A 14,768-nucleotide genomic window follows, 5' to 3' on the forward strand; every position below is an offset into this window, starting at 1 on the left:
AGTCAAACGATGGCACTAAAGGACCGATGATTTAGAATTTGGATATTTTCATGAATATGAAGTAAGAGATTAGGACTTTACCTGGGCATGCGGGACACCAGGTAAGTAAACCTGCAGCACAGGCCTCAACAGCTGTCTTCATCCACACAAGTTATGAATCAAGACCTAAATACTTTATAAATACTTTACTTTTTCTTTGTTTAAATAATGTTTAAATGTGGAAAACACTGCATGCATATTTTATCATATTTTTACGCAATAATATTTGACAAACTTTGCACTGATTACTTGTGCCAGTATTGGTCCTATCACTACAAAATAAAAACTAGGACAGAGGTTGAAGTGTTATCTGTCCGAATATGTGACCTACAAGTTTCTATGTGTCTGTTCAAAGATACAAAACTTTCCGCAGCTTGACCGACGCATAACCCTTCCAAAAATCTCACAAGATCTTTTTTTTTTTTTATGGTCCCAAAAAATGTAACTCTCTCACTCTTCTTTCGACTGGTTTTGCCCATACATGTTTTTATTGTTTAAAATGGCTTCATAACATTTTAAAGCCACATATATATGGACAAAGTCTGAATATGTTTAATAATCTCAAGTACAGCATTCTTAAGTAAGTATAGGGCAGTGATAGGATGTTCACACTCACGCCTCACGTTCACACTCACACTCACAACTTGGAGTCAGCTAATAATGAGGTCTGACATGGTTGATTTTCTACAAACTGTCCTTTAAATAACAAATATTATGCATTAAATGTACTGTTATTGACCTTTAAACATGGTGTGGAATGTCTTTGCTTTTGCTGGAATTGGCTGGTTTAAATAGTGTCTAATTAAAAATAAGATCATTTCACAGCCTCAGTGCTCAATATTCTCTGATCTGGTGCAGCTTGCCATCTACTGGCAGCAGAGGGAATTACAACAGTGAAAACAAACTATGGAGTGAGCGCTATATGGAGGCAGAAATGAGTCTGGTGATGATTTATTGACTTAAACTGTGCAGAGCGTCAATCTATGACATCACAGTCTCAGGAAATTTGAAACTCAATGTTTGGTGAAGCTCTGAGGTCGGTGGGGCAGGGTGCATTGATTCTAGCTCTTTTGAGTCCCGAACCGCACCGCACTCGCTGTCAGTATAAATCCAGAGTGAGCCCTCCTCTCTTTATCTGCAACAGTCTTTGTTAAACATGTGGCCAACAGTAAACACAAGGACGCTCTGTCAGTGTAACAGCAGAAGAGCTCTGCCATAAACGATCACCTCTCCCCTTTTCCATTTTATCTAACTTTTACAAACTCAAAAACATCACTATTATGTAGCCACTTCATGGTAGTGAAAATTTATTACTACTGGAATAAAACAAAAACAAAAAAACAGTATTAGTCTAACATGTTTAAAAATATATTAACCACTATTTAGCCTATACACCATAAACCAGTTTATGTGATATAATCCTGTGTGGCTTTTTATAAATCCAATCAAGTCCTATAAATAAATCCTTATAATGAGTTTGACTGTAAACAGTTACACACATTTACATTATTGTTTATTACTGTGCATGTGTGTTACAGGGTTTTGAATAATACTTTAAAGAATGTTTGAGCACATACAACTTTTACTGATAAGAATTGTAACACTGATTTATTCTTAATTACAAAAACATTGGACATGACGCCTGTCCATATACTGACAAAACCTGTATGTGTCCTCTGTCTGCAGGTTAAGGCATATTTGTCGCATTTGCACTGAATATTTTCTGCTTACAGTCAACTAGTTTGATTTATATCTTTAAATAACCAATCCAGAATTATACAACCGTTTCAGTCAAATACAATGCAACACAAATCTATGTTTTAGCAAATATGCATATACTGTGAACTGAGACTCTCTCACCTTCTTTAACCACTTTGGTAAACATGCAAAAGTGAAAGTGCGAAACAGGAAACAAAAGTGACAGTGGTCGGCTTCTTGTAAGTCATGTGTTTATGTGAACAGGCCAAACAGTGGTCTCATCTAATCTTCTGGGAATCACAGGGTCCCTCATGATTCAATACACGATACAGCGCTCATGATACGATAATATCACAATATGATAAATGTAATAATTGATTTATATTGTACATGATAAATACTCCATTTAAAAAAACAAAAACCCAAATCATTTTAACAGTAGTATTCCTTTGTTAAACCACTACTTGCACAAGTGATTACAAAATACATAAATGTCAATATATTTCATAAACACGTTTTCAACCAAAACTCCTTTTTGTGACTTCCGTCACAAAAAAAAAACAAAAAAAAAAAACAACTAAAATATACCAAAACATAAATGGCAATGTATTGACACAGTAGTCCAGAAAACGATACTGTATCATCTAATTTAGTATCATATTTGTATATTTTTGCACTGCCCTAACTGGAGTTGATGATATGATCCACATTCAACTTCTGTATAAATGTTTTATTTTGAGAAGTATCCAGTTAAGTACTAACCAGCACAGTACAAACCATGGCTGTCTGGCTCCTCCTTTTGTCAGAGGTGGGGCTTAAGCCTGAGTCAAAAGTCCAAGAGCAGCACCACAGTTGTTACTTTCTCTTTCAGTTACTCTGCGTTCACTTCTCACTGAGGACTGAACTGCTGCTGTTGAAGATGACGGATTTCGTTTCAAGCATTTCAAGTAAGCTTACTAATGAGACACTGAATGTTAATTTTAGAGGGTTTTTTTTTTTTTTTTTTGCAAGATAAAAATTTCAAGTTGTCTAAATGTCTAGTAAGGACTTTCTGTTTGTGTTATTGCCTAAACACTGCTGTGTTTACTTAACCAAAAAACGTGTGTTTTTTTTTGTTTTGTTTTTTTTTTTCATTTAGCAGGTTTTCACATTTCTGCAATTTATACAGTTGTAATAATTATACTGGAAGTTTTGATACTTTTTCATCACAGACTTTCTTACATGGTACTACAGACCATTGTAGGTTTACAGTAGAAGTACATAAGTACTACTTTCACAATAAAATCATTGTAAAACTATATATTTTTTAGTTTTTTCACAATTAAACCGCTATATAACAACAAACTTTTTATTTTACAATAAAGGACTCTAAGACAACAAACTATGATTTTCACAATAAAAACTGTAAAACTGAAACTGAAACTGAAACTTATAGTGAAATTGGATATTTCACTATAAAAGCACTGTTCATTTCATTTATTTATTTTGAGCAGATTAATGAACACATGTATCAGTACACTTTATGCACATTTCACGTATTTTTTTCTTATTTAATCTTGAAAAGGAGTGGGAAGAAATAAACATATTAAATCCCACCCCTGTTTGGAGTTAGAACATAAATTAAATGCTTAATTTAAAACATTAGATTCCAATTTTATGTAAAACAATGAAATTGTTTTTTTTCCACAATAAAAACACAATTATATATATATATATACATATATATATATACATATATATATATATATATATATATATATATATATATATATATATATATATATATATATATATATATATATATATATATATATATATATATATATATATATATAATTTGTATTTTTTTCACAACAAACGCTCTGTAAAACAATGAAATTGGGCTTTTTACAGTGAGAGCACTGTAAAACAATACTTTGGGATTTTTTCCCCATAGACTGTTTGACAGATGTGGGTGTGACGTCACCTGTAGCGTTCAGCTGACACCACCCAGTAACACGGCTGTTGAAAGTACATGCGCCGTCCCGCTCACATCACGGGTTTGACAGGAGGCGGGCGGTCAGCAACAAATCTGTCAATCAACCTGTTGCTAACACGAGCAGGAGCGACCAAGGGGAAAGCAGGCACCATATTGGTCTGTTATTAATGTTTATATATTGATTCACAGACAAAATAGCAAACACCCCAGGTTCATGTACAGTGGTTTTATACGAACATTTTAAATCAGTTGTGGGTAGAAATATTGTATACATTTTGTATCAAATTAAAATTCAACTCAAGATAAAGTGAGAACTACTTAATGATGCTGTTTTTTTTGTTTGTTTGTGTTTTAATTGTTGTTTCAGATGGTCTGGAAACAATGTACAATGCTTCTACTAAGTCCAAGAAGGTGTTTGCAATAATCATTCTGATATTGTTAATTTATCCAACTTTAGGTGAGTAAGACATTTGTCCTTTGGGTTACATGCAGTCTCTCAAAATGTGTAGGGGTATGGGGTAATCTTGTAACTTTTATTCCATTCCCATTTCTGTCTTTGGAACTGTACATAATGGACACAACTGAAAGGAAATAGAAAAGTGTGTGTTGAACCATTTTAATATCAAATGCATAAGTGTTTATTGTTTAATGACTTTTTGGTCCAAAGTCATTTCTCACTTACCTTATGCATTCTGATCATTTCATTATTCGCCCTGATGAGTTTATAAGCTCTTTTCACAAAGCTAACAGCAAGTAGCATGCTAATGGTGCACTTCCTGATTCTCGGATGATAAAATGCTTTATAATTAGATGCAGACAGCAAACTTTAACTGATAGAGCAAATTTAAAGACTTTTCCTAGAGGAGAGACACCATTGGACCCGTAATAGTAACCTACCAAAAACCCTTTTTCCACACGAGGATGGATGACGACCAGTTACGAAAAGTGCAAGAAAGTGTGAGGACTTACCTTACTGAGATAGAGTTCTGTTGAGTTGTTGAGTTGTTCTCCTAACTATTACCAACTAGTAGTTAGCTAAGAATGAGGAGATCTTATACTGGGACAAAAATGAGATGCAGTCAGTAAATGTCTTTTTTTGGGGTGTTCGTGGACTTTGATGCAGTAGCGTCAATTTAACTAGTGACACTGCAGTCCTCAGCCCTGACCTCAGTGCTAGTGCAGGCACCATGAATTGACAGGTTTGCTACGTCAGACACTGCCAGCAATAATCATGGGACACTAAGTGATGCAAAATGCAACACCAGCACCTCACCCCCTAACAGAGAACATGGCAAGGGCACAACAGACCAAGTCTCCGGCTTCATATATGGTCATAACGTACTTCCCCTAGTTACAAATATGGTCAGTTCCTGTGAACTCAGTGAAATGAGACTTGTGAACTCTACTTGCACTCATGTGAACTTTCGATGAACTTTGTGCCTGTGGCTTGAACTTCATGAACTTAATTTGAACTTTGTTAGCTTGACTAAAACAATGCAAAACAATATCATTAGCAACACCAAATGATGAGTATAACTTTTAACATAATTTGTTGTCTCTTTGTCATTTCAAGCATTAAGCAAATAATAAAAGTAAAACTATCAGAGTCATCAAAATGAATATATGATAAGTAAATGAGCAATAAACATGCATAGTACTTACATTTTAGCAAAGAAACCTTTACTCAACTTTGGCTATTATAAGCCTTATCAAATCAAAAGCAAACATAAATGTAAAATTAAAGGTACAGTAAAGTAAATTTATCACAATGGCAAAAAATAAATATATATGATGATTAACTGAATAGCATAATTATCTCTTGCAGCTACTACATAATATTTTGACTACTACAGCATCATAAGTAAAAACATTAATATAAGATAAAGGTAAAACATCAAAATGACAGACATTAATATATGGTAAATAAATGAGGAAAAATGAGCAATGAGCAACTACTAAACGTTTAGCAGATAAATTTGCATTAAATCGATTTCATAATATTTTAAGCTACTTTAAGTATTATAAGCTGTGTGACGTCACGTTCACACACCCTCTGGCGGCCTCTGCTGCTGAATGGCGGGATTCTCCAATAACTCTTTTCCCATTTCCTATGTCTTTGAATCTGCAGACAGTCTACATAAAATCTGTACCAGATGAAAGAGAAACATTTAAGCTTAATTATATTTATGTATATATTATTTTAACACAATAAACTGTAGAAGTGGACAGAGGGACGCTGTGCTGTTCTGCACAATCAAGGCTATAGCGGCTAATTTGGAGCCAAGTTCCAAACCAAACCATAGAGCCAATCAGGAGTGAGGTTGTTAAAGGTCCATTTTCAGGGGCGGGTGTTTAACAACGGGGCACAATAGCTGTCAATCAAACGTGTTGCTAAAGCTAGAAGGGAGTCGACCTCGAGAAAAACATGAACTGCTCTTAAGAACTATCGCTTCCTGGCTTTTTTTTTTTTTTTTTTTTTGCTATTGTGAGGATTTTCTTTTTTCTAATGACACTGATGGAATTTGTTTTTGAATTCTTACAGAACTTGGAGTTGATTCTGTCACACAACAACCACCACCCCCAGCCCCAGATCAAGCACTACCTCCTGCTCCACTGATGAAGCCAGTGAAGGTCTTTCTCCTCATCACAGGGCAAACCTACCAGGCTCACCAGCAGATCCTGGACAAGCTGAACGCTCAGGGGTCAAAGGTCATGATTACAGATGCACAACAGTGTGATCTCATCCTACTGTTCTGTCCAATCCTGTCGCGAGTCCGGTCTGATGTGGAGGCGGCTTTCAGAAAGATTCCAGGTTTGTTTATTTTAATTTAAATATGAGTTTTAAAAAAAATCAGTCATTAAATATTTAAAAAATGCTTATGCTAATATAAATTTAGCTAGAAAGTCCAGGTAAATCTGTAGAAATCCTCATCAGTGTTTTTCAGCCCTCACACCTTTACAAAATAAGATCTCATCAATTTAGTGTTCAAATTGCCTTCACTATGACAAATCTCCTGCTAACAACCTGATTTAGGGGTTACATTGGGGAATAAAGAACCTTGCCAGAAAAGTGAATTCACAAACTCCATTCCGGCTGAATCGTTCGCTTGTGGTTGGTCCAGTGGTGCAGACTCTGATCAATCATAAACTTCAGCATATTTTAGCAGAAATACAGACTAATATATATATATATATATATATATATATATATATATATACACACACATACATATATATATATATATATATATATATATATATATATATATATATATATATATATATATATATATATATATATATATATATATATACCTGGACGCCTCCCTAGGGAGGTGTTCTGGGCATGTCCCACCGGGAGGAGGCCCCGGGGAAGACCCAGGACACGCTGGAGGGACTATGTCTCTCGGCTGGCCTGAGAACGCCTTGGGGTCCCACCGGAGGAGCTGGAGGACGTGTCCGGGGTGAGGGAAGTCTGGGAGTCCTGCTTAGACTGCTGCCCCCGCGACCCGGCTCCGGATAAGCGGAAGAAAATGGATGGATGGATGGATATATATATATATATATATATATATGAATGTACAGATCACTAACAACTCAATTCAGAGACTGCTCTGTCTCAAGCTCTGTTACTCAAGTTAGACTTAAATCGGAGCCTTGTTTTAACACAATCTGACCAGAAAGAACTATAATAGATGAGCTGATTTGTGATGTTTAACACCTCAAAAATAGTCTATCTAGCAATAGCCAGACATTGTTCAGTTAGTCATCCCTTTTTGATGAAAATGATGATAAAACAAAGTCTGAAGTAAACTGATCACAGGCTTGATATTCTGTCTTAAGTTTTCAGACCGATCGTCTAAAAAACTTTTGTGACTGTTTCCTGGTGTTTGTGCAGTGTATCGTCATGGTAACTAACCCCCATCACAACACAGCTCAAAAATAACTATAACTATCACTGTGATGTGTTAACAGAAGACGCTCAAGGTAAACAAGTGGTTCTAGTTCAGATGCATCACACTCGTAAACCGGAGCAGGTGCTGAACCAGATCCAGTGGAAGGAGCAGTTCCCCATCATCATCCAGGATGTCCAGGTTCTGTACCATGAGACCCAGAATGGACTGCTCCAGTGTCCCAGGAACGAGCGGGCCCTCCACGCCCTCCAGAGCATGTTTGCTGAATTCGAGAATAAGATGGCGACTCAAAGTAACACAACCCTGTCTGAGGTTATTTAAACTGTTTCTAGTTTTTGTGATGAGTGTCCTTAATGCTTTTATCATTTGAATTATTCACACAGGGTTTTTTGGCAAACGTTCCAGAGAAAAGTCATCAGATCTCAATGTAAGGCTGATCTAATTTAAACACTCCTGTGTTTACTTAACTGAAAGATTTTTTTTTTTTCCCTGTGATCAACATTTCAGACAGATTCAGTGAGTGAAGACCCAGTCTATAAAGGTATGTTTGAAATGGCCTGATTGACATTATTAATTAAGAGACTGTGGAAAACCTTTTGCAGGTTTTCACATTTCTGCAATTTATAAACTTGTAAGAATTATGGTGGAAGTTTTGATACTTTTACCTCTTGTACTTCTATATGCAGTACTTTTCAGTTTTCAAATTTTTCTACAGACGATTGTAGGTTTGCAGTAGAAGTACATAAGTACTACCTTCACAATAAAATCACTGTAAACCTTTTTTTTTTCTTTTCCACAATTAAACCACTATGAAACAACAATTAGCTTTTTATTTACAATAAAGCACTAAGCAACAAATCTGTCAATCAACCTGTTGCTAACACCAGCAGTGAGTGACCAAGGGAAAAACAGACTCCATATTGATCTGTTATTGATGTTTATATCTTGATTCACAGACAAAATAGCAAAATAAAAACCCCAGGATCATGTGCAGTGGGTTAATACGAACATTTTAAGGTCAGAATGATGAGCCCGACAGCAGCCGTTACACAAAGGGAGGCAAAGATTTTTCAGTAGAAATTAATTGCAACCAAAGCTCCAAAAAATATGTATACGTACTCACTCTAAACGGCTTCAGCCTTTGCAAAGTATCTACTTCTTTTAAGTCTTAAATTGCTTCTAAAATCAAATATATCCAGTCTGTTACTGATAAAATGTGGAGACACATTTACTTTATTTTCATTTACCTTGTGCATTCTCACTGAAGACAACAAAACTATGACTGAACACATGTGGAATGTAGTAAACAACAAAACAAATACTCCAAGCCGCCCTTTGCTTTGATCACTGCTTTGCACTCTCAGTTTTCCACTAATGAACCCTGACAAGGCAGAGCTGTGAAGTGAAAACCATTTCATGAAGCTCATTGACAGAAGACCAAGGGTTTACAGTGATGTCAACAAAACAAAGGGTGGCTACTTTGAGAAAAAAATCGTAAGAATTATTATGAAATATAGTTTCTTGCCACATAATTCCACACATCTTCCTTCATATATTCAGTGTGTTCAGTTTGTATTTACAATGTAGAAAGTAGTAAACACAAAGAAAAAACACTGAATGAGAAATTTTAACCAAACTTTTGACTGGCAATGTATGTGTGAGTCAAATCAGTCATCACTACTTAATGGTGCGCTTAGTTTTTTTGTTTTTTGTTTTATGTTGTATTTGTCAAATGCTTTGGAAACTATCCCTAAGGGGCATGTTGCATACAGGGACGTGTTTGTAAAAATCTGCCTGTCATTGTTCAATCTTCAGCCTACATAATACAACTGAAAGGAAATAAAAAAGTGTATGTTGAACCATTTTAATATCAAATGCATAAGTTTTTATTGTTTAATGACTTTTTGGTCCAAAGTCATTCCTCACTTACCTTGATTCACAGACAAAAGAGAAAAACCCCAGTGTCATGTACAGTGGGTTAATACGAACATTTTAAATCAGTTGCAGGTAGAAATATTGTATGCATTTTGTATCACATAAAAATTCAACTCGAGATAAAGTGAGAACTACTTAATGATGTTTTTTTGTGTGTGTTTTGGTTGTTTTTTCAGGTGCTCTGGAAACAATGTACAATGCTTCTACTAAGTCCATGGCGGCCTTTGCAATAATCATTCTGATTTTGTTAATTGATCCAACTTTAGGTGAGTAAGACATTTGTCCTTTGGGTCACATGCAGTCTCTCAAAATGTGTAGGGGTATGGGGTAATCTTGTAACTTTTATTCCATTCCCATTTCTGTCTTTGGAACTGGACATAATGGAAACAACTGAAAGGAAATAGAAAAGTGTGTGTTGAACCATTCTAATATCAAATGTACAAGTGTTTATTGTTTAATGACTTTTTGGTCCAAAGTTATTTCTCACTTACCTTGATTCACAGACAAAATAGCTAAAAACCCAGGATCATGTACAGTGGGTTAATACGAACATTTTAAATCAGTTGCAGGTAGAAATATTGTATACATTTTGTATCACATAAAAATTCAACTCAAGATAACGTGAGAACTACTTAATGATGTTGTTTTTGTGTGTGTGTGTGTTTTGGTTGTTGTTTTTTCAGATGCTCTGGAAACAATGTACAATGCTTATACTGACTTCAAGAAGCCGTTTTCAATTTTCATTCTGATATTGTTATTTTATCCAACTTTCCGTGAGTAAGACATTTGTCCTTTGGGTTACATGCAGTCTCTCAAAATGTGTAGGGGTATGGGGTAATCTTCTAACTTTTATTCCATTCCCATTTCTGTCTTTGGAACTGTACATAATGGACACAACTGAAAGTAAACAGAAAAGTGTGTGTTGAACCATTTTAATATCAAATGCGTACTTATTCATTGTTTAATGACTTTTTGGTCCAAAGTTATTCCTCACTGTCGAATTGCCGCAGCAGTAGAGCAATGTGTATAACTTTTCTCCTAAGGGAGAGACCCCAGTGGACCACTAACAGTAACTCGCAAAAGCCCTTTTCCACACAAGGTTGGATGAGATATCAGCAGTGAAAAGTGCAGAAAGAAAGGAGACTTACCTGTCTGGAGAGATGCTTGAGAAACGCTGTCCCGAATCTAACATTTTAGCTACTCAGAAAACTTCTCAGAGAGGCATAAATGAGATGCAGTCAGTATAAGTGTCTTTTTTGGGTTGTTTATTGCATTTGTGGGCTGATGCTGTAGCGTCAATTTAACTGGTGACACGACATGAAAGCAGTCTCCAGTCCAGACCCTCGCGCTTCAGTGTGAATCAGGCAGCTGTGAAGTGCTCTCCGTCACCTCACCCCCTAACGGAGATCTATTAGTCTAAGCAAGATGCAACGCCAGGTCACAATCTCCAGTTTCACACACGCAGGGTATAGAGAACACTGACCTGAGACAGAGAGTCATGCAATACCACCAGACAGAGATTGAATGCCCTACAAGCCCGGACAAGGCAAACAGTAGACTACAGTAGGTGAGAGTACGTATTGCCCCCCATCAAAGAAGATCTCGCGCTGCTCTCAAAAATGCACAGCTTATATACAGTTACAAGGGACTTTCCAAGTTACAAATATGGTCATAAGGTACCTCCCTAGTTTACAAATATGGTCAGGTCCTGTGCACTTGGTGAACCTGAACTTGTGAACTCGACTTGCACGTATCCAAACCTTACTTGAACTTTGTGAACGTGACTTGAACTGCATGAACTTAATTTGAACTTTGTTAACTTGACTAAAACAGTGTAAAACAGTATCATTAACAAAGTCAAACAATGAATATAACTGAATTTTTTGTCTCCTTGTTATTACAAGCAGAATCATCAATATAAAATAAAAAAATAAAAGTAAAACCATCAGAGTCATCAAAATGACCAATATGAATATATGATAAGTAAATGAGCAATAAGCATGCATTGTAATTAAACTTTAGCAAATAAACCTTCACTCAATTAGCTTCTTCATGATATTTTTTTAGCTATTATAAGCCTTATTAAATCAAAAGCAAAACATGAATGTAAAATTAAAGTAAATTTTATGAAAATAACGAAAATGAGTATATGAGTATCTTAAGCAAATTGAGTAACATAATAATAAGTATCTTTAGCAATCTTTAGCTCAACAAGCTAATTGTTCGTAATCACAACATGATTATTGCCTATTAAAGCATTGTAAGTAGTGTGATGTCACGTTCACTCACCCTTTGGCGGCCTCTGCTGGTGAATAGCGGGATCCTTCAACATCCTCCTCCGGGAATGTGATGGCACACGTACTTGAAATATATGGCAAATAGTATCAAATGGCTCAGCAAAGCGAACAGTCCTGTCCGGCTGTAATCCCTTCATTGTCCATCTTGGAACTTAAGGAAACCAATCCAGTCAACACACGTGTGGTGCGCGACTCCTGCCACTTCTCACTCTTCACTTTTTCTTACTTCCTCATCCTCCTCCTTTTCCTGGAGACTCTCATGGAGGAGGCACAGCTGCCTGTTAGTTTTGTCCACCACGGGTGGATCATCTGGCACCATGCACTGATCCCATTTGTCGGCCACTTCTTTCGACCAGTAGAAGACATGATGCACTTGATATTCCGCAGCACTCATGAGAACCTGCGGCGGCTCATAGGTGATTCTAAGCAGATCATCACCCTGGGGCTCAGGCCCTCAAATAGCCACCATGTTGAGTGGATCAGGTTTACTCCCAGGCTGTGGGGACTCTCTCAGAAACATCAGAGGATGAAGCCAGTCTCCCCAGTGCACCTCTTTCTTGTGCGCCACATAGACCCGGTCTATCACCCAGGCCCGCTTCCTTTCATGCAGCTGCACCTCGATCTTGTCTTCTACTGGCTCTCACTTCCTTCTCGACACACTTTAGTGTGAAGCAATGCGCAAAGCAGAGGACTTGTTAACCACATTTTGTTTACCCAAAGCTTGTTCTCCTCTGACCTGACGAATGCACTTTTAACCTTTCCACTCAATTCAGCTCCTTCTCAAGTGCACCTGCTTATAACAATACATAATGATTTAGACAAATAATCCTGTCTTTACATATTATTTACTATTTACCAACCCCATCCACTACTGGCACTCCTAAGCTTTACTCAAACCAATACTTAGCACCCAGTAATATGTTCAGCCAACAGATGCATGCTATACCATGGGCCGGGCTGTCAATGGGGATACAACTCTCTTCTCCCTCCGTGAAACCTCTCGACTATTCCAACTATAATGATCATCAGGCCGCCATACTGGTGATGACATGCCCTTTGGAAATATATGTCCCATTCTGGGAACAGCGCCTTGTTCGGATAAGAATGGTAATAATCCCTGAGGATTTCAGAAATGTAAGATGTCTCTTTAAGGCTGAACCCGTCTCCCCATATATTATTGATACCTTCTGCTAAAGGGAATTGTTCACTCAGACAGCAGGCAACCTGTGTCAAAGTGTGCCATCTCATATATTGCAAATCTAGGTCTACCATATTGAATCGACCTCTCAGTGCCCTCCTTACCTGGTGTACCTTCCCCATCGGGTATTGTAGTGACACAACTATACCATTTCCCTTGGGCAAAAAATCCTCTTGATAAATGTGGTGTGGATTCCACCTAGCTTCTCCTTTTGGTCATATCCTAGGCAACGTACACAACCATGTTCTGTCCACGGGAATCGGTGCAACTGTCACTGTCCTAGTTAGTATTGTCCTCAAAGTGTAATGCCAGTTTTTATCAGAATCATATCCTTTCCACGTCTGTGATCCGGGGAAACCCTACCTTGCACCTTCTTCCTGCACATCTGCGGTCTCTGAATACCAGTTCGTTCCTCTAGTGCTGATTAGGTTTGGCCACTCAATCCTATCATCTAGCCATAGTCTATAAGTGACAATGTTTCCATCTCCCCTTGGCTGTATCAAAATGTACGGCAGTATCAGTGGAGTGTTGGTAGCTACCGATCTTCCCATCTCTCCGCCTGTAAGAGCATATAATTGAGCTGTCCAAAAATCTCTCATCATTTTATTAATGCTGTTATCATCCTTATGCTGTGAACAATGAAGCAGCACCTTCTTCCATTTTTTACAGTAACAAATTTCACCATTGGACTTTGTACGGGATTCAACTTCAGATCTTTCACCATTTGGCTATCACTTCGCCATTGAGTAGCACTCCCATGGGAATTGAAAACTGCTATTGTCCAATTAAAATATAATAGATCGTATCTATTGACATGCAGGTAATATCCACAAGACGGGCATATCGGATGTCCACAGTCACTATATCCTGGTCGGGCCTTTTTCTGCTCTAAGGAGTGCCTGGCTCTTCCTCTTTGCCCCCCACTTTTCTTCTTCTGCTTCTTCTTTCTTCAACACCTGCTTGCCTTGCCCTTACCATGCATCTGAGCATGTTTGAACATATTCACCATCACTACTTTATTCCATTATTATTAAATATCCAATCAACAACATCTCCTAACTTTACCTGTTCTTGTAGCATAACTGCCTCGCACACTGACTGACTACAGCTGCAGTTAGTCCCTTTGAGTGCATGAGTCCTGTCCTCCAAAGATTCATTTTGGCCTTCCACGATAGGCACTGCAAGCCTTCTTCTGGCTCACAGGTTATACACCTGAACAATGCCGTAAGAGTTTATCCTTTTAATTTCCATCGGGCTACATCACATGTTCTATTACCAATGGCTGAACCGTCCCCATGATCAAACTGGCCATTCTCCGCCATGAGTCCTGATCCTGCAATTGTAGTTCTATCTCTTGTGACCTTGTGCAATTTTTCTGGACACACCAACTCACCTTTAGAGTATTGTTAGCCTCTCCCAAAGATTCCTCATTAAGTCTCATCTCCATCTCTCCTTCTTGGCCCCCTGGCCACAATATATGGACCACCTCCGACCTATACGTGACAATCCCGACATTCTCTTCTAAATATATATTAGTAGACAGCTCCAGTGTGATCTGTGCCAGGCTTAACACAACAATTATTAATCCTAAGCCCAAAAAGAACAGCGCTGTTAAATATAATATAAGGCAGCACCTATGTCTCTGCCTCTTATGTTTATCCCTTGCTAACTTTCTAGTAAATCTATCCTCAAACTCCTCCATATGTTTC

At 37.4% G+C, this 14,768-nt stretch overlaps 1 protein-coding gene across 8 annotated transcripts in view; it reads left to right on the forward strand.

Moving 5' to 3' along the window:
- Positions 1–2,613: 2,613 nt before the first annotated feature.
- LOC117381165 (uncharacterized) overlaps positions 2,614–14,768 on the forward strand; it is a 63,109-nt gene continuing 50,954 nt past the window's right edge. For 7 of the 8 annotated variants that reach the window (XM_055226539.1, XM_055226542.1, XM_055226540.1 and 4 more), the window contains exons 1-8: positions 2,614–2,684; positions 4,083–4,172; positions 6,258–6,527; positions 7,691–7,921; positions 8,013–8,056; positions 8,137–8,170; positions 9,741–9,830; positions 10,248–10,337. In XM_055226539.1, coding sequence (XP_055082514.1) covers positions 2,657–2,684; positions 4,083–4,172; positions 6,258–6,527; positions 7,691–7,921; positions 8,013–8,056; positions 8,137–8,170; positions 9,741–9,830; positions 10,248–10,337 — 877 coding nt within the window. In that variant the 5' untranslated portion in view covers positions 2,614–2,656. The remainder of the gene's footprint in view (positions 2,685–4,082; positions 4,173–6,257; positions 6,528–7,690; positions 7,922–8,012; positions 8,057–8,136; positions 8,171–9,740; positions 9,831–10,247; positions 10,338–14,768) is intronic. The other variant, XM_055226544.1, reaches the window with a different exon arrangement.

Source organism: Periophthalmus magnuspinnatus, chromosome 14 (genome assembly GCF_009829125.3).
Source record: "Periophthalmus magnuspinnatus isolate fPerMag1 chromosome 14, fPerMag1.2.pri, whole genome shotgun sequence".
NCBI lineage: Eukaryota > Metazoa > Chordata > Actinopteri > Gobiiformes > Gobiidae > Periophthalmus > Periophthalmus magnuspinnatus.